Raw genomic sequence first — 19,335 nt, 5'->3', positions numbered from 1 at the left:
TGACGACAGAGCCAGCATCCAATTCGAAACAACTCGTATAATTATATATTATTAGAGAATGATGACAGTTGACTGGTTATTGAGAAATGTTGAAATAATCGAAATAAAAGGCAGTAACATGGCGACGATGGATATCAGCAAAAATTGGAGTAAAAAAGGTCAATTTAAATCTTTCATGTCATCTATAATATCTAGGGAGAAGATAAGTTGTGGGAAGAATTGATAAGGGGTGGTTAAAGCCAAATCCAGGCGAGAAACAAGCAATTAGTTTAATACCACATAACATGACATTGGGTTTAACAGAGCACCATAGATGTAATATATATAATAACACCTGAAGCACAGTCATGTCATATAATTAGCGGTGCCTTGAGCATTTTGCCACGATTATTCCTCACCGCAATTACCTTTCTCTTTACAAGAAAAGTCGTCGTAAACGCAATAAAAATCATATTTCATTAAAATACTGTGGTATCTAAATACTTATTTCCATTGGAAAAATGTTTTTAGATATTTTTAAAACATGAAAAACTGTGTTTAATTTTCGCTGATTCAGAACATTAGTCATTATTATGTTGCGATCTTGTTAGCGCAAGCTACGCGCGCTGGAACGGCGCTGCTGTCTCCCCTACCCTCCCGACCCCCTATCAAACCCGCCCACCACCCGAGGCGGACAGACAGGTTTGCAGGGGGTGGGTGACTGTGTCACTTCTCCCCTACTGTCACCCGGGGAAGGACAAACAAGATCCACTCTGATTTTATTATTACAGAAGATCAGAGTTAGTGTTTAACCGGCCTGGTTTGTGGAGCTGATGCTTTTTCAAACATCGGTATCCTTAAGTAACTGAAGGAGGAATATAGTCAAATATTCGGATTCAGCTTGTTAGGTGATCAGAAACGTAGCGGATCAGCGGAAAGGCCATGCAACGTAAATTGAAAGTAATGAAGTGAGAAGACATTCTGAAGTACTCGATAACAAAGATTAATTAGTTCATGAGAAATTGCAGTGACATAAATGTTATCTCTGAGAAGGATGCCTCCGAAACAAAAATGAATTATGCAAGTCTTCACATAAATCGCTGCTCGTAGAAGAGCAATTACTTGTAAAAACATATAAAGGTTGAAGGACAAAGCTTCCTATTTTGAAATGATCCTATTGCTCACGAAGTAATTTCATTAGACAAGGCAACATTTCACGTGACAGAATTCGAGAAATTTTTGAGTCCTAAGAAGATGCATTTGTTAGACTGGTCACAAAAATATTCGATACTGAAAGCTTTTTGGCTTAGTTCTGCTTTTTCCCATCTCGATTAGTTATCACTTATTGCCAAATGGCATCATTTTGGCTTCGGACCAATCAGCTTTATAAAATCATTTCACATTGTTTCTTTATCAGTCCAAGGAAATATCAGCACCATAAAATAACATCGTATTCAGTTGCTTCCGCATGCCTTCATTACATCTCTGGAAGTCTTGTTGGGGTCAGGAGAGAAAAGTGAAAACGGGGTGCACGGGGTAGGTTCCCCTCCACAGAAAAGAAAACGCCCAGTGGCCCAGCAAATAACACACGGCCACCGCTCCAGTTCGGACCCAGAATATTTGCGTTTTGGACACGGCCAAATGACGGCCAGCCGCAGCAAAACGTGACCAGTTGATGTCATTTCCTAAAATGACATAAAAGTATCCGGGGTGATTTCTGATGGCTTCGTCCTCCATCTGACTGCCAAACATGACATCCAAGCTCAGACATCCTGTCCCATTACGGATGATGACCTTCTCTCTCTCTCTCTCTCTCTCTCTCTCTCTCTCTCTCTCTCTGTCGTGTGTGTTATGCGAGACCAAATCACAAAGAACCATAGTCAGAGGCGGTGTCGTAGCGAGAAAGGGTATCATTAGCTCTGCCAGAGTGGTTGCACTAATGATCCCGTTCTCAGTGGTCTTCCTGGCTTAAGTCGCACACGCCTACACAAACCATAGACGCAGTCTGGTTTTCTTTGCTGATGAGCGCCTACGAGGAAATGGAGCTGAGTAACCTGATGTGAAGTTGGTCACGCTCATTATCTTGATGAAAGATGTTAATTTATTCCTCACAGTCATTATTGGGACTACCATCAGCCACCAAAGCGGGTAAAAAACTTACTTAATGTCTGCGTCTAACAATAGAAGACATGAACATACTGTAGTAAATAATGAAAGATATAGCCTATGCATGAGGGTATGCGCATTTTAAAATACGTATCAACACACAGACACACATTATGTATATATATAATATTATTTGTATATATGTATATATATATTTATATATATAGTGTGAGAGAGGACTGTACCTCCTTTATAGACCATTGGATCCGCGTTAGCAAGGTCCGTGGTTCGATCTGGCCTGATCTGAACGGGTATCAGAGTCAGCTGCTGTCGAGAAAAGGACACTGGGCTAGCAACCTCATTCTTAAAGACTTCCTGAGACTGGAGGGTTCTGCCTTTCTTGCTCCACCACATCTAAATGCAATATATATGTATATATACTGTATATATATATATATATATATATATACATATAAATATATGTATATATATGGGTGTGTGTATCTGTGTGTGGGTGTTTAGGATATAGTACGAATATACAGTATATATTTTTTCAGCATTGGGTTTTCTGTGGTACATAATTCACCACCCAGGAGTGGCTACTAGGTACTAATGCATATATATATATATATATATATATATATATATATATATATATATATATATATATATATATATATATATATATATATATATATAGTTAATTTTAACACTACTGTCTTGAAATTCTTTTTATTGTATCTGGAAACTTTGCTATATCAGTTTCATTTTGACGTGCCCTGTGTTCGCATCTGTTTTTTTTTAAAGTTATCTCAGAATTACGTTAAAATTCGTATTCAGATATTTTTCTTTGAAGCTTAAATCCTTGTTGGCCGCGCCAATAGCCTGTTAATTCTCCTTGAGGGCACTCCTCGGGCCTTGACGCAATTCCTAACACCTTTTTCTTCTGCTCCACTAAACCCATTAGTGCAATCTTCGTCTGTCACTCACACGACATTCTCTGCCTGCACACTCAAGCCCCTCAGAGCTTAGCTGTAAGAGTGGGTCTCGTTCGAGGTGTCAGAAGTCTGCGGAATGACTAAAAACTGCACTGGAGTGTGTTGGTTGTACTGTAGTAGTGCTTCTTTCACTATATCATCGATAACGTTATGTTCGATGGAAATATATGCTCCATATTCACTGCATTTCATTGCAACCTGTGTATTTCATTACTGATCATTCCAATGAAAGATCAGTTTTTGCTGTTCTTAGTAATACTCTATACTGTACTGTAATCTGTGTCTGTTGAGTAAACGCTGTCAACTGCTAAATCGCTGTTAATAACATCCTTTGGTAAAAATTTCGTATCCAGTTGTCTGTGGGGCTATATTTGTGAAATTTTGATTTTTGTCTTTTTTTTATCTGTGAGTGGCTTTTTGCACCTTCATTAACAAACATGAAATATAATGTTTTCGGTAGATATTATATATGCTGTTTATGACTATACAGTCAATATTACCTAATTACATACTGTAGTAAGACAGGCATTTATATACTCATTTATATAGGCCTACATTATATGCTTTTGACATAATGAAATTGTGGATCATCTTGTTAGAGAAAATTGCATCAGAACAAAACGATTGTAAGAAAAATCAATACAATTTCAGAGAATGTCGAAACTACGAACTAGATCCACAGAAACGACACACAGCAATGGAAGACAGAGTCAGAGCAAAGAAAGGACGTGAAACCATACTAGGGTGAGCTTGAGCCTAAGTGACAGTTTATGGTACACAATTATTAGAGTTCACCAACTTCCTCGACCATACGTTCATAAGCTTGTAAAAACATAGCTGCAATAAGAGGTCGAGAATGACCAACCTGAACTCAGGCAGCGGTTAACGGGTACAAGTTTTAACATAAGTAAAGCCATCTGTGATTAGTATGCTGCCTTACATAAGGGTAGTTATTACGTAAGGAAAATAAACAAGCTACTTTTTGTCACGCTCAAAATGCTATGATAATGTGACACTAAACACGTTTTCAGAAACTGATCTGCACCGCATTCCAATCCCGATTAAGACCCTCGCTTCTGTTGGGATTATTACTTGCCACTCGCTTTCTCCAGAACGTAATCAAATAATTAAGTTCATATGCGATGACGTTCGTAGCAGGGTCCAGCCTTTGTCCCTTGACGAACGTCATCCTGTATGCATGCCCATGGATTATTTTAAAGGTCTATCATTACACTCTAATGCCAAATTCTCAAGATCAAATGGCTATTTTTTTCTTTACTGCGTGTCTTACGGGCAAATCTTTTACAATTTGGGAGTTATAGTACTGATGCTTTAAATGAACAGTTTTCTTCCAGATCATTAAGAAAGTTCTTTTTACCACTGCCCAGTGTTAATTGTGGTAGGGTTTGGAAAAAAAGGCAACATGCAAAACTTTTACAAGGTTACCAAAACATATTCTCGTGATGGGCTCAGGTAAGAAGGATTAGGAGATATTCCTGATAGTCTGAGATTTTTTCATGAAGAGGGTCTGAATTCCTCTCAGGAGTTGAGTTAATTTTATACCTGATTATAAGGCAGTAATCCTTAGTAGAAATCTTATGTTTCAAGTTTCAAGTCACTAAAGACTCGACAATAAATATATTTACAGCTTAGCCTTCTCAGAAAATCGAGACAAAAATATTAACAAAATATGAAGGGATTTTACGTGAAAAATAAAACAAAATGAGGTAGGTAAATAAAAATCACATTGCTCAAATATTCCTCAGAGATCTCTTATTCTTAAGAACAGCATTTATATCAAGAAACAAAATTTGAAAATTTTATTTGTTCATCTCCTTCCGATGGACGGCCGTAATTACCTGGCAAACCTCGTTTTTAACAATGTTGCTGATCTGCAATTTAATCACTACTGAATACGGTGAAGATTGTTTGTAGTGACTGTGATATAAAATTTTCAAATTTTGGTTCTTGATAGAACTGCTGTTCTTAAGAACAAGAGATCTCTGAGGAATATTTGAACCATGTGATTTTTATTTGTCTACCTCATTTTGTTTTATTTTTAAGTAAAATCCTTTCATATTTTGTTAATATTTTTGTCTCGATTTTCTGAGAAGGCTAAGCTGTAAATATATTTATTCTCGAGTCTTTAAGTTCCTCGTTAGACGAGTCGATAGAGTTGTGGGCTAGCACTCGCCAGGCCCGAGTTCGAGTCTCCGGCCGGCCAATGAAGAATTAGAGGAAATTATTTCTGGTGATAGAAATTCATTTCTCGCTATAATGTGGTTCGGATTCCACAATAAGCTGTGGGTCCCGTTGCTAGGTAACCAATTGGTTCTTAGCCACGTAAAATAAGTCTAATCCTTCGGGCCAGCCCTAGGAGAGCTGTTAATCAGCTCAGTGGTCTGGTTAAAATAAGGTATACTTAACTTTCTCGAGTCTTTAGTGATTTGAAACTTGAAACATAATAATTCTACTAAGGTGACCGCCTTACAATCAGGTATAAAATTAACTCAGCCCCTGAGAGGAATTCAGACCCTCTTCATGAAAAAAGCTGCGCTTAGTTTAAAAGCCTTTTCCAGGAATCCTTGCCGTTATTGAGCTCAGGGACTATTCAGGCGAAATCCACTCAAGTCCACATGGGTCCCGCATAAACTGGTTCTTCAGAGCGTATCATGATAATGAGTAGCGTTGAATGACTCATATTCCTACCATAACGCGGTTAAACTGGAGGGAGCAGATGTTGTGGTCATTAACGGGTAAATTATCCTCTCAATAGATGTCAAGAGGCGCCGAGCACTTGGGTCAGTTTCTGCTACGTTAAAGTCGGGTCTTGACTCTACAGTACATTAACTGTCTGATTGACGAGAGAGAGAGAGAGAGAGAGAGAGAGAGAGAGAGAGAGAGAGAGAGAATAAATAAAGCCTGGGCAATGATAATAAATTTCATACTGGTATTTTTATATGCGTACCACTTCGTTGTGCTTATTTATTGCTATTATTTTGAAGGTCAGTATTAGATTAGATCCTCTCTAACTCTCGTTTTGTTTTACGTTTTCTTCCATTCAGAATCGCAGCAATTTGCTTTTGCATAAAATAGCACCTACTGCAGTCCAACAAGCGGTGGTATATTTAAGCTTGCTTTTTGATGGCTTACATTCATTCAAACATATTCACTAGTCTGGTTACATTACTTGAGGAAACGTGACACTCGTCTGCATATTTTTGTCCGCAGATTTTTGGACCATGGTTTCATCTGATCTAAATTTGCTCACAGAAAAGATTTTGAAGAAATGATTTTTAAACATTTCCCATTAACACTTTAATTCTCGCTAATCCGTTCTCTCTGTCTCCCTCTTTTATACACACACACACACACACACATATACGTATGTATATATATATATATATATATATATATATATATATATATATATATATATATATATATATATATATATAATATACATATATATATATAATGTATTTATACAGGTACATTAATGTTTATAAAGTATATAAATATCAAGTAGTAATTCAACAAGTCAAAAATCGTTTTAAATCGGAATAATTATTATGAAAAATTTAACAATGGTCTCAAAGCGTAGCTATATTTCGAAGTTCGTGTTTCGTCGTGTGCCTTGCTTAACAAAATATAACTGGATTCAAAACAGAAAGTTCGAATTTAAAACTAGAAAATGGTCTGGGAACATTTCCTCTGAGTACAGGAGGGTTGAGTTTATGTAGAGATTATTGACAGAGTACATCAACATCACGATGCATTCCGAAGCTAAAATCCAAACACCCAGAAAGCAGGACTGAGTCTGAGTTGTGACTGTTGACTGATACATCACTTCATGGTACATTAGACTCAAATTTCATGACTACCTCGGGGAAAGATTTTTGCAGAATTTATTAACCGAGGCAAGGGCTTAGCCAGGAATTTTTTTCTGGGGACGTCAAATAGCCAGGACATATCCGCGCAAGGGTCTTACTGCAAGGGTCTGAAGTTCCTCATAAATTTTAAAATAATGTAATGTATAATATAAGAAAGAATAAACAACGTCCATGATGAATTGTTATAATAAATGTAAGAATGTAATACTGAAGTTCCGGAATTTCCTCCACCTTGTGCTAGGAATTATCCAGTGTAATACAGATTTTACATGTATAAATATGAATATACATACATATATATCCAATACATATATGTATGTATATAATATATATACAGTATATATATAAATAAGTATATACATATTATATACACACACTTGTATGTGTTAGAAAGACTATGTAAACAAAACGTTCATTATTATGGTGAAATACATCAGGTACCACGGGAGTCGGTCTAAATCCCACAGTCCTACGTGCTCCTGCAACGACTTGAAGGGGGATTCTCCAATAAAATTTTTCCCCTCTCCATCCCTTCACCGGCTGCCTCTTTTTAATTAATCCGCTTAAATGTAATTGATAACAATAGTTATTTAGGGTGAAAACCAGAATTAAACCGAGTTCACCTAAAATCTTTGAACTCGAGTCGCCCTTTGAATTTGTCCTTCTTGTACTATGGTGAGTTCATCTTTGCCCTTGGAGATTCAAGTTATACGAAGTGTTTAATTTTATTATTTGAGGAAAGCATAGACTAAAGTTAATTCAGTAATGATTCCCAGAGAGTGACGAATCAGCGCCCTGTGTTCTTCAGTACCTGTAACCTTACTTGAACACACAATAACCAAGCAAAAGATAATTCAATACCATACAGTTCTGCAATCTGATATCTACCACTTCAGGTCATGTAAACATAAGGTGTTGATTCTTTACTCTCTGGGAAAAATCATTAGATTAACTTTAGTTCATACTTTAATCGAAAAAGAAAATTAAATACTATATAACCTGAAATAAACTGCAAAGTACAAGGAGCAATGATTCTGTCTATCTATGGAAATTAAGCCTGTTAGCAGCCCGTAATAATGAAATGATTCTACGAAGGACTCGAACTCAACGACACGGAGCCAGGACGTTCAAAGCCTTAGGCGAATCCGTTTTAATACTACAGCAGTTGCCAACCTGACCATTGCCATCAAATACATTAAATGGGAATTAATTAAAAGAGGCAGCTGGTCATTCTGTCGACTCAATCAGCGCAAGCGCGCACGCTAACACACACACACACCCAAAGTATTTTTGAACATAGCGCTCTCCCTGTTAGAGTGAAATTTCCACTCTCTAAACCATCATTTTAAGCCATAAGAGAGCAGATTTTAGCCAATGGCATTCTTTGCACTTTGAAACAATTGTTAGGGCAGGGTGGAGAGTCAGATGGAAGAAAGAGATTATGAACGGAGGTACAGCAAAATGAATGAAAAGGATTGCAGATAGGGGCCGAGGGGACGTTGCAAAGAACCTTAAGTAATGCCTACAGTGCACCGCGGAGTTTTTTAAAAGGACAAAACAATAGCAAAACCTGCCGAATCAACAGGTATAGGTCTAGCCTTTCCGTGGCTTTGGTACGTTCTTAAAGGTTATTTTTTCCTTGACATGATGATTTTGTAACATTTACCTTAGAGGACTTATTTTTATATGTTCGAAATCAAGTTGTATTTAAAATAAGGTTTCAGTGATAGTATAGCGCCTTATCAAATGAGTAGCTTGAAGGCACAGGTGTAGCCTACTCTTGACTACCGAACTTCATTTTCTCGCTATCGCCAGTCTATGAGATATATAATTTAGTAAAAACACGAATTAATCAGGATTTTTTTACATACATAGAAAAATACTGCTACTTTTATTTTGAATTGAATAACAGAAGCTTCCTCTACGGTTTGTTTACGTCGTCCTGAAACGTCACGTGTGCCGTTTCGGAATTTCGTTGACAGCAAGTTGGTGAAATGCATTTTGTTAAGCAGCTCTAATGCTGGCATTATGTGTCTAAAACTAAAGAATTCACGGCATTGACAGTATCCTACAGGCCTACCTACTGCAAAATTAAAAATAATAATAATAAAAATAATAATGACAGACAAAATACGGCAGGTGTCCTTACGTACCACAGCAATGCGTTTAAAAGACGAAGCTTGTTGACACGATCAGTACTTACAGGCTTACTTACTAATAAGCATTTTTAATTATGAGTAAAGTCGTTTTTGCTCGATATTGTGTAGCACGCATAAGATTAATGATGCTCTAATTTCAAAACTGAAATCACCACTACACTAATGCGGCACAATAATATGCTGAAAATATAATACAAGTTAACAGAGGAAGCGTATTTACTGCCAACAAGACATTTCTCTGAGTTAATAAACTTCTGCATGCTTTGCTTACCTTGAAGATTTCCTGTTCCCATTTCTGCAATTACGAATGCGCGGTGTACTATTGTGAAGATAACGAACGAATAAAATCGCAGGACACACCATGCACTAAAATATTTCAAGTTTCCGCGGTTCAGAGGTTTTTGGACACTGGCCATAAGGGTACGCGGCTGCAAGCAGCGCCACCCTAGTGGCAGAATAGCAAACTATGTTGTTCTATCGTCTCCAGTTGTTGTCTCTCTACGATAACAAGTTACCTAACGTGCAATTAGTGACCACTGAATATGATTTGTTTGTCCGAGGGTATTCTAGTCGACAGGTGAAGTCACTTTAACTTTTTTACTTGCTAGTTTTAGTTCTGAACGTTATTTGTGTTTGTAGTTTCTATTCTATGCTTACTAACTTTTTTTTTAAACTCTCACATTCTACGTTTATTTTCCATTTTTTGTACCTCTCTTCCTTTTTTTTTTTTTGTTTTATCAGTATTGTTGTATTTTATTAAGACGATGAATTTTATCGTATTTTCAACGTTTTTTCAGTTTTTGGTATTATTGCAGGCAGAAGATGAGGCTAGTGTCACTGAAAAGTCGTCGCTCCATAACCATTTGGTGGTTCGAGTCCCTCTGGTGACGGATCGTTTATTAATTATAAGTTTCCCTTCTGTGTATAATGTTCGAGGTTAGTGAATTTGATATTAAACAGCATTTGTTATTTAATGCCTGCGATTATACACGCACACATGTGTATATGTGTATATATATATATATATCAATGCACACACACATATACTGTATATATATATATATATATATATATATATATATATATATATATATGTGTGTGTGTGTGTGTGTGTGTGTGTGTGTGTGTGTGTGTGTGTGTGTGTGTGTGTGTCTGTTCGAGTGTGTGTAGGATAGTCATAACGTGACTACTTAATTTTAGTTTTAATTGCTCTCTCTCTCTCTCTCTCTCTCTCTCTCTCTCTCTCTCTCTCTCTCTCTCTCTCTCTCTCTCTCCTAGCGTCATATATCATGTTCCAGCGCAAATATGCTTAACATAGCGTTGCAAAAACTACCATTCATATTCAGTGTAACAAATTAAGTATTTGTGTATAAACCTGCTTGGAGTCTCTACATAAACGTCATTCTTAGATTACAGGCAAACAAAATAAAGATTCCTCTTTCGATACAGAAATATGAAGGTTTATTGGCACCTTAATTGAAGATAAACAACAATAATAAATAAGCACATGAAGTAAGTTGAGAGCCACAGTTATGAGTCAGCAGTTAAAAGCTCCTGACTACCTGATGAAAATTTTACGCCGCAGCCCTGCCGATTTCCTCAAGAGGAAGTATGGGACTTCACCTGCAAAATTAAAACTCTCCTAGACTTAAAAAGAAACGTTAGGCACGTCTTTATAAAAGTTATTTGCGATTGTTTAAAGTAATGAGGAAACCCGCTCGTTATTATAACAAGCTGGATTTTCAGAATTTAGAGGACTTGATTGCCCAGGAACGTTTGACAGGAGTATGCTTCGAAACTTTTGACAAAGACAGTCTCTCTCTCTCTCTCTCTCTCTCTCTCTCTCTCTCTCTCTCTCTCCGATCGTAAAAAGATTTACAGAAGCCCCTTACTGAATCTAAATCTGTCAGTTTTCTTCATATTTTTGTGATATTTTCCATTCAATTCGAGGATGAGGATTCAGTAATGGTGAAGTCAAAGCCAAAGCCTACGGACGTCTTTTGATGGCTGGAGTCTCCAGAAGCTGCAGATTTCTTCAGACTGATTCACTGTGGATATGATATCTTGAAGCATGATTCAATGTACTTCACGTAGCATGTTATGAAAATAAGTCTTTTACATCTAACACAACAAAGACAGGTCGGGAGACCTTCCAGTTGGGATACCATCCCAAAGGGTGACAGAGACCTCCCTGAGAGGAGGCCCTTCTCCGGTTACGCCTACCCAGGAGGGAGGAAGGGTTCCTGCCTTGTTGGGGTGCATCCCTGAATCAGAGCCTCACCACAGGTGTAGGAACCAAGTCTTCCTAAGGAAGGCATCCCTTAAGAAAAGTCTCCAGTCCTTCACCCACTGACACCTTTCCAGAGGGTGCCAGCGCAACCCAGACAGGTAGGATAGGGCCTAAGGCTTCCTAAAGAAGGCATCTCTTGGGGGTTTCTTCCAAGAGGGAACCAGGGCACCCCTGGACTGGAGCCTTCCCCTTGGGCTGCCTTCCCAAGAGGGAGGTATGGCTCCTGCAAGGCCAGGAAGCAGCATCCGTAGAGATTAGCCTCACAACTGTGGTCGGGCCCAAGGCCTCCTAGGCAAGGAATCTCTGGAGTAGGTTCTCTAACCTCTTTTCCGCTGATACCTTCCCAATGATAGGCAGGGCATCACAGGAAAGGAAGCCCTACTCTGGAGCTTCCTTCCACTGAGGTAGGCTCCTGTCAGCCTGGGAAGCTTCTCTGGAGGAGGGCCTAATAATGAGGGTGTGTGCCAAGGGTTCTCGGGGAAGGCATACCTGTAGGAGGATCTCCAAGGGATGCCTTCCTAGGAGAAGCCATGGCACTCCCAACAGAGAGGTCCTCCTCCAGATCTGCCTTTCTTGGAGGGAGGTAGGGCTTCTGCCAGGCTAGAAAGCATCCCCAGAAGTGGTTCTCACGAATGGGGTTGGGGTTAAGGGATCCCTTGAGGAGAGTCTCTAAACCTCCCATGGGGATACCATCTCGGAGTGATTAAACGTTGATAAAAGCAGAGCTTTTGCTATATAATTGAGGCATGAAAGCAATAGTTTGGCATAAAAAGGTCTGACAGAAGAATGAGTTACATCTTTATGGTCAATCAAAATCATGTTGGACAGAGTGGAATGAGAAGTTAGAGAAAGAAAAGGAGATACATGCACATGAAACTGTTGATTGGAATGTGTAGAAAAACTGCAGAGACTAGTAAAAGATTTTGAAGTGCTGCTAAGAGTAAACTACTAAAAAATGCACCGAAGTTTCTTCGGTGCAAACGAGTTTTCTGTACAGCGTATAATCAAGGCCACCGAAAATAAATATATCTTTCGGTGGTCTCGGTATAATGCTGTATGAGCCGTGGCCCATGAAACCTTAACCATGACCCGGTGGTGGCCTGACCTATATCGTTGCCAGATGCACGATTATGGCTAAATTTAACAAGTAAAATAAAAACTACTGAGGCTAGAGGGCTGCAATTTGATATGTTTGATGAGTGGAGGGTGGATGATCAACATACCAATTTGCAGCCCTCTAGCCTCAGTAGTTTTTAAGATCTGAGGGCTGACAGAAAAAGTGCGGACGGACAGACAAAGCCTTTTCAATAGCTTTCTTTTACAGAAAACTAAAAATGGTGGTTCAAAGAGCTGGGGAAGCAAAGAAGGCGTTGGGTGTATGACAAAGATTTGAAAGCGAAGAGGAGTTTTATGGAAGCCAAAGTTAGAGTCTGAGACGACTGGTGGGCAAATGCAAACGATCCTTTCCGGAAGTGAAGAGAGGAAAGAAATAAATTGAAAAAGGTAATGTTGAGGGGCAAACTGTATGCACAGGGCGTGTGGAGTGAGCCTGGTCGACAGGATGACGAATGAAGAAAAATGAAATAGAAGTGGTAAAAAGGGTGAAGAGATGGATTAGAGTTCGTGGGATGGTCTGGACATGAGTAGAGAATGGAGGGCATTTATATAAGGAAAAGAATGTATGGCAAAGAAGTGGTCGGAGGAAGGAGAGGAAGAACTTGATTATCAAACGATGGATGGTTGGAGTGGCAGAGGTATTTGAACGTTGTGTGTGCGAGTTGAAAACAATAAGTGCTGTTGTGTAGCAGTGTAAAATTTCAGTGAAATGCTGATGAACCACTTGTGTGGGTATATGAAGCTTATAATGCTGTGGTTCAGCCTTTATTCAGTGGTTAAAGGACAACTGTGGTAGTCTCACTCTCTCTCTCTCTCTCTCTCTCTCTCTCTCTCTCTCTATATCTATATCTATATATATATATATATATATATATATATATATATATATATATATATATATATATATATATAAAATATATATATGTTTTATATATATATACATATAAAATCTCCATAGCAGTAGTCATTTTGGATTTCTCTCTCTCTCTCTCTCTCTCTCTCTCTCTCACACACATATATAACATATATATATATATATATATATATATATATATATATATATATATATATATATATATATATATATATATATATATATATATAGTGTGTGTGTGTGAGAGAGAGAGAGAGAGAAATCCAAAATGACTACTGCTATGGAGATTTGATAAAATAAAGGGAGGACGTTCTGTTGTCTCAGCTGATGTAGTTGAAGATAGAAATCAGAGGGAAAATTCTCAGTGCAGAGATTCCTACGCAGCTCCTGAGCAACAACGTATCGTGGAGGTATTCCTGTACAAATCGTACCGAAAATAAGCCCGAGTTCGCCGGGGATTATCAGCGTTTCATTCCTTCTGCATGAACGATGTACAATAAGCACCGTCGGCGTTTCTGGTAGATGACGTCTTACAAATGGACCGTTTAAAATGATGTCCGCGCTGTGCTGGGAAAGGAGGCTTTGCCGCTGCCAGTGTTTGTTGATGGGTGTTGAAGTGGGCGGGTTTGCAACATCGCAGACCTTTGGTAGTTTGCTTCTACTCCCAGTCCTTGGTTTGGGGTATCAGAGGGTGGAGGGCAGGGGGCTTGTTTATACGGGGCATTTACGAGGCTTCCATTCGTTCTTTTGCTCAGTTTTAATTGGACTCTGAGTGTCAGTTGAGTGTGAACTCTTGCCCCTTCGAGTTTTATTTTTGTCTGGTGAGGGTCGATACGGGTTCTGAGGTTGCAACAACGAGCTTATATATGCTATGTGACATAAGGTCATCATTCTCTCTTGTGCATTTTAGAACGGCTTGTGACTGGTCATCATCGTAATTGTGTGACGCCCTTGGAATTTGGTGCGAGGACATTTTATTACAGAGAGTGTGAAAATAACGTACTGATAATCATTTAAATAGTGAAACATTCATCGAAGTTATACGTGCAAGTATTGGTTCTTAAGAAAGATTCTTTGTAGGTGTGCGCGCAAGTGGACTTGAATTTGCAAAATTACTTGCTTATGTAACGTGTGTGGAGTGACTTGAGGTGTACTTCGCCGTTTTTCGTGAGTACCTTGTCATCCTTCAAGGTGATTGTCTTCTTTCGTTTTCTGAATTAGTTGTGGTTTAAGATTTACTTTGAAGTTTAATCTAAAACGGAGGTTATAAACTATATTTACCGATCAAAAGATCTCTCATATTTCATAATTTTTACCATGTTTCGTTTTCACCGTAATTTTAAATGCTTTTATTCTCGTACGAAGTTTTTGTATTAAGTACATACCAATGAAATGTTTTGCACTACTTGATTTCCTTCGATCAACTAAGAATAAATTAATTTAAATCAGTTATACAACGAATAAGTTCGAGTGTTTAAAACTCCGGAAATTCTAGAATATTACTCAGCAGCAAAATCTCTCTCTTCTGAAAAAAAAAGAACAAACATTTTTTTTTTTAGTTAAAGACGAGGTTCTAAGGTTGCGCCCGTTGGCCAAACTTGTCATGTTGCCCATCAACCCTGACCTTTGCTCAATCAGCGGTAATGTCGCATGCTAACTCCTGAAACTTTCAAACATCTCCTGCATTACTCTGGCCCTTCCTCCCCTTTTCAACAAACGAATTACCACCCAGGAGCGCTTATCTGATATGAAGTGACTCAAGAAGAAATCTGATCCCGGCTTAGCTGGTAAACTCCTGAGGCCGTATGCGGTTACTTCGTTTTTCGTCCGTCAGCGTCACCGCCGACGACGGTGTCATCTTCTGCAGCGAGTGACTCGGGAAGTTCTCATCCCTCCTATTTTATTCGTTTATATATTTATTTACCTATCTTGTTTCTCAGAATAATCATTCCTTTGCCTGTGAAAGTTCTTCGTTGGATGGGTCGATATCGTACTAGCCTAGCATTCGCCTAGGCCCGCGTTCGATTCTCCGGCCGGCCACTGAAGAATTAGAGGAATTTATTTCTGGGGTTAGAAATTCATTTCTCGGTATAATGTGGTTCGGATTCCACAATAAGCTGTAGGTCCCGTTGCTAGGTAATCAATTGGTTTTTAGCCACGTAAAATAAGTCTAATCCTTCGGGCCAGCCCTAGGAGAGCTGTTAATCAGCTCAGTAGTCTGGTTAAACTAAGGTTTACTTAACTTAACTTTGCCTGTAAAACTGGAATTCATTAACGCATTTTGAAGCCAAAAAAAAAACTCTCATTGGGATATTCATAGCTGAAAACAAATACGAAAAAAAAATGGATTTTTAAAAAAATTAAATGTATCCTGATCTTTAATAAAAGAAAAATAACAACTGTGGTGAAAGATCGCCCTCTAAGCCGTGAAGAATAATTATGTCATGAATTTTTTATATCCCTTCGACTTGACTGTAAAGGTATCATTAATCCCATAATATTGCATGGCATGAATATTTGTCACTACTTTTCCGATGGGTTTGCAATTTGTGCCAGGGTATCTCAGGGGGCATCTTAGTATTTGCTTAAATGTGTTGTTCCTGGTTTGCGAAGCTCAGTTGCTTTCTTCGATGTAGATTTTGCTCGAGAAAATGGGTATACAATTTTTGGGACAAGAATGTTGGGCGGGTAGAAAAACTGTGAATAAAATTATTTTCAGTCATCTGAGGGTTTGTAGCTTATGACTAGTATTCATTTCTACTCTATTAATAGTAACATTACTTTCTTTATTGTTGATAAGGAAACTAAAAAGCAAAAACATAGACGAACGAATACTGAAATAAGGTAAAAACAATATATTCAAGTAACGAATTTCTAGGTCTTTAACTCCATGAGGCCGAGGACTTACGCGTAAGATGTCTTAGAATTCCAAAACCTTTGACCAAGAATGCCAAAAACACTGACAAATGAAATTTTTCATCAATTCCTGGAGATTCAAATGCTCAGTAAGTCAATAAAACTGTGCTACAACAAGGAGTTAAATCAAGAACTAAGTTTTTTAAAAAATTAAAGTTGTGCTGCTTGGTTTTATGAGCACTGGCCGTATGGGAAGAGGGGGAATGTTGAATTTGTCCGAGTCAGTTCAATTATTATTTCTGTCCACCGCCTGACTTTTTGTATGGCAAGAGGGATGGTCTAGCGAGTTCTTTAGGGTGTGGGTCTATTTATTGTCGACATTAGACGTGATTGTTTAGTAATAACTAATGTTAGATGAAAGAAATAAGGAGGGAGAAAGAGATGCTCTTGTTGTCATGTCGGAAGTTGCTGGCTTAATGTTCAGGGCGATTTTCTTCTTTGGTAGCCTTTCTCAACAGGATTGACACGAAGGACGATCATCGACTTATATACCCGAGTTCCTCATTGGATGGGTCGATATCGTACTAGGCTAGGACTCTCCTAGGCCCGCTTTCGATTCTCCGGCCCGCCATGAAGAATTAGAGGAATTTATTTCTGGTGATAGAAATTCATTTCTCGGTATAATGTGGTTCGGATTCCACAATAAGTTGTAGGTCCCGTTACTAGGTAACCAATTGGTTTTTAGCCACGTAAAATAAGCCTAATCCTTCGGGCCAGCCCTAGGAGAGCTGTTAATCAGCTCAGTGGTCTGGTTAGACTAAGGTATACTTAACTTTGTACTAACCCGTTTTTAGACTTTTTCTATATTACTTCTTGACCTTTTGGCTAAGATCAAAGAGTAGAATCTGTCCAAAAGCGGCTCCATTTTCCTATCTTCACTGGTACTATTATGGCAGTCTTGTAAAACCCACCAAGTCGAGGCATCCCAAGAGTTTTGGATTTTTTTTAGTTCGGTATCTATTTCTCTTCCAACGGCAAGCTTTTGGAATTCTCCCCTAATTCCTATAATCCTCCATCTTTCAAGAATAATGTACTATTGAAATATTCGGCCCCAAATTCCTATAATCCTCCATCTTTCAAGAATAATATATTATTGAAATATTCGACCCCAAGTTCCTATAATCCTCCATCTTTCACGAATAATATACTATTGAAATATTCGGCCCCAAATTCCTATAATCCTCTATCTTTCACGAATAATATACTATTGAAATATTTGGCCCCAAATTCCTATAATCCTCCATCTTTCAAGAATAATATACTATTGAAATATTCGACCCCATAGTTTTGTTTTCTTCAGTATAAATTATAAGTCTAAAAAAAAAAAATGTCCTCTAGAACCTAGTAATGTACAAATGATCTTGAAACATTCAACTAGTACATTTTTAAGAGGCAGGTTTATCGTCACAAAAGAAGGCAGTGACCTACAGGGACATTTTCTTGCCAAAACCGAGAATGATATATTTTACAGTTATCGAAACCTTTATATTTTTGCCATACGATAGAATGACAGTTGTTTAATTTACCATGTCAATAAATATGCTTAAGGAACCGGGCAGTATTTCGACAATTTTTCTCTATAATTTTCCAGAACAATAGTACTAATGTAGCTTTATTTTGCGCTAATGTTCCAAATTATATTGGCAGTGGTATTCAAATATTAGTCTAAGACACTAAAAAAAAAACCTATTATTGTGGTACTGTTGCCTACCTTATTACGATAAAAATGCATAAAAACAAGTTCCATTACGATTTGCCTACGTACTGAAATCAAATCTAACCTCCTGTAAAATACTCCTCCTGCAGGAGCGGAAAAAAATCCAATAAAGGAATAAAAGGAACTTCCTTGGGACACAGAAACATACAAACACACGGATATATTTCCTGGCCCTTTTCATCTTCATCCATCTTCATCGTGCGCGACGATATAACTCTCTAATACCTCTCCGTCTTTTATTCCTCTGCTCTTAACCCTGATTCTCTTTCACGCTTCTCCTAGCCCTGATTCTTCTTTACATCTTCTTCTTCTTGCCTCTGCGTCTTCGTCTTCGCTTGGTTCCGTTTTCTATCTTTTTATGTCGTTTAATCTTCTCGCACACTTTCGCCTTCTCTTCCTAGGAGCTACAAGCAGGCAATTATTCACTTGAAAAGGGCTCCGTCATCATTTAAAACTAAACTTTGACGTCACCTAAACTAACCCACGGTCTCGTTAATTTGGTCTGGAGATGTGATACGCTTCACGAATGTAATGAACTGTGAATCTTAATTGAGCGTGGGGTCACCTCTGATGACGCTGTACGTAACCATCTTTAATCATCCATCTCGAGAAAAGAACAAGCAATTCAAGAAGCAGCTGTTATGAGGATGACATAAGACGATCATCTCCAACGTAAATTTCAGTCAGCTGATTCGGTATCATGTTCGGATAAACAGTTTCACTGCTTCGTGACGTCGTTCTCGGCGTTTCGTGGGAATGAACGAACTAGGATTAACCGGCTACTTTTGATTCTCGCCACTTGGAAGCCTTTGGGATCTGATCTCCTTTGTCTGGTAATCCTTTCCAATTGTCCTTTTAACCCGAGCCGCAATTCTTCAAAGAAAAAGAAAATACATTTTTTTTTGCTTTTCGAAGGAAACGTGAGGTAACATGAAAAAGGAGCGCGGAATCAGATAACAGCTTCAATAGCGTTATCTATCATTCTCGGAAATGTACAGCGCACATGCGAGATACCGACTCTCTCGAGGAACTGAGTTGAAATATCGCTCTATTAATATGATCCTACAAAGAAGACCGAAGTTTCTCCTCATTGGTCACCACGGCGCTGAGATCTCTTTCTGCTTTATCATCTTCAGAACCGATCAAGGTCGTGGTTAAAGGTTTAGTCTGATTTTTATTACTGTATACAAATACAAACAGCCTCAATGTGACCCGAAGTGATGGGAGAGTTCAAACCAAAACCGACACGATTAGCGGCTGCTAAAACTTTTTGAAGTTTCCAGTCAT

The 19,335-nt window shown here is 38.4% G+C and overlaps 2 protein-coding genes across 8 annotated transcripts in view; one reads left to right on the top strand and one right to left on the bottom strand.

The window, feature by feature from the left end:
* LOC136849017 (ankyrin repeat domain-containing protein 29-like) overlaps nt 1-9,770 on the bottom strand; it is a 44,379-nt gene extending 34,609 nt beyond the window's left edge. The window contains exon 1 of one of the 3 annotated variants that reach the window (XM_067121867.1): nt 9,407-9,770. Coding sequence is in view for 1 of the 3 variants with exons in the window: in XM_067121869.1 (XP_066977970.1) it covers nt 9,407-9,551 (145 nt within the window). In the remaining 2 variants the exon portion in view is untranslated. The remainder of the gene's footprint in view (nt 1-9,406) is intronic. The other 2 variants (XM_067121870.1, XM_067121869.1) reach the window with 2 other exon arrangements.
* Nucleotides 9,771-13,976: 4,206 nt separating this feature from the next.
* LOC136849016 (ankyrin homolog) overlaps nt 13,977-19,335 on the top strand; it is a 41,366-nt gene continuing 36,007 nt past the window's right edge. The window contains exons 1-2 of one of the 5 annotated variants that reach the window (XM_067121861.1): nt 14,006-14,062; nt 14,326-14,582. The gene's annotated coding sequence lies outside the window, so the exon portion shown is untranslated. The other 4 variants (XM_067121859.1, XM_067121862.1, XM_067121858.1 and 1 more) reach the window with 4 other exon arrangements.

This window comes from Macrobrachium rosenbergii, chromosome 20, assembly GCF_040412425.1.
Source record: "Macrobrachium rosenbergii isolate ZJJX-2024 chromosome 20, ASM4041242v1, whole genome shotgun sequence".
Lineage (NCBI taxonomy): Eukaryota > Metazoa > Arthropoda > Malacostraca > Decapoda > Palaemonidae > Macrobrachium > Macrobrachium rosenbergii.
This window is presented reverse-complemented; position numbering and strand designations above follow the sequence as displayed.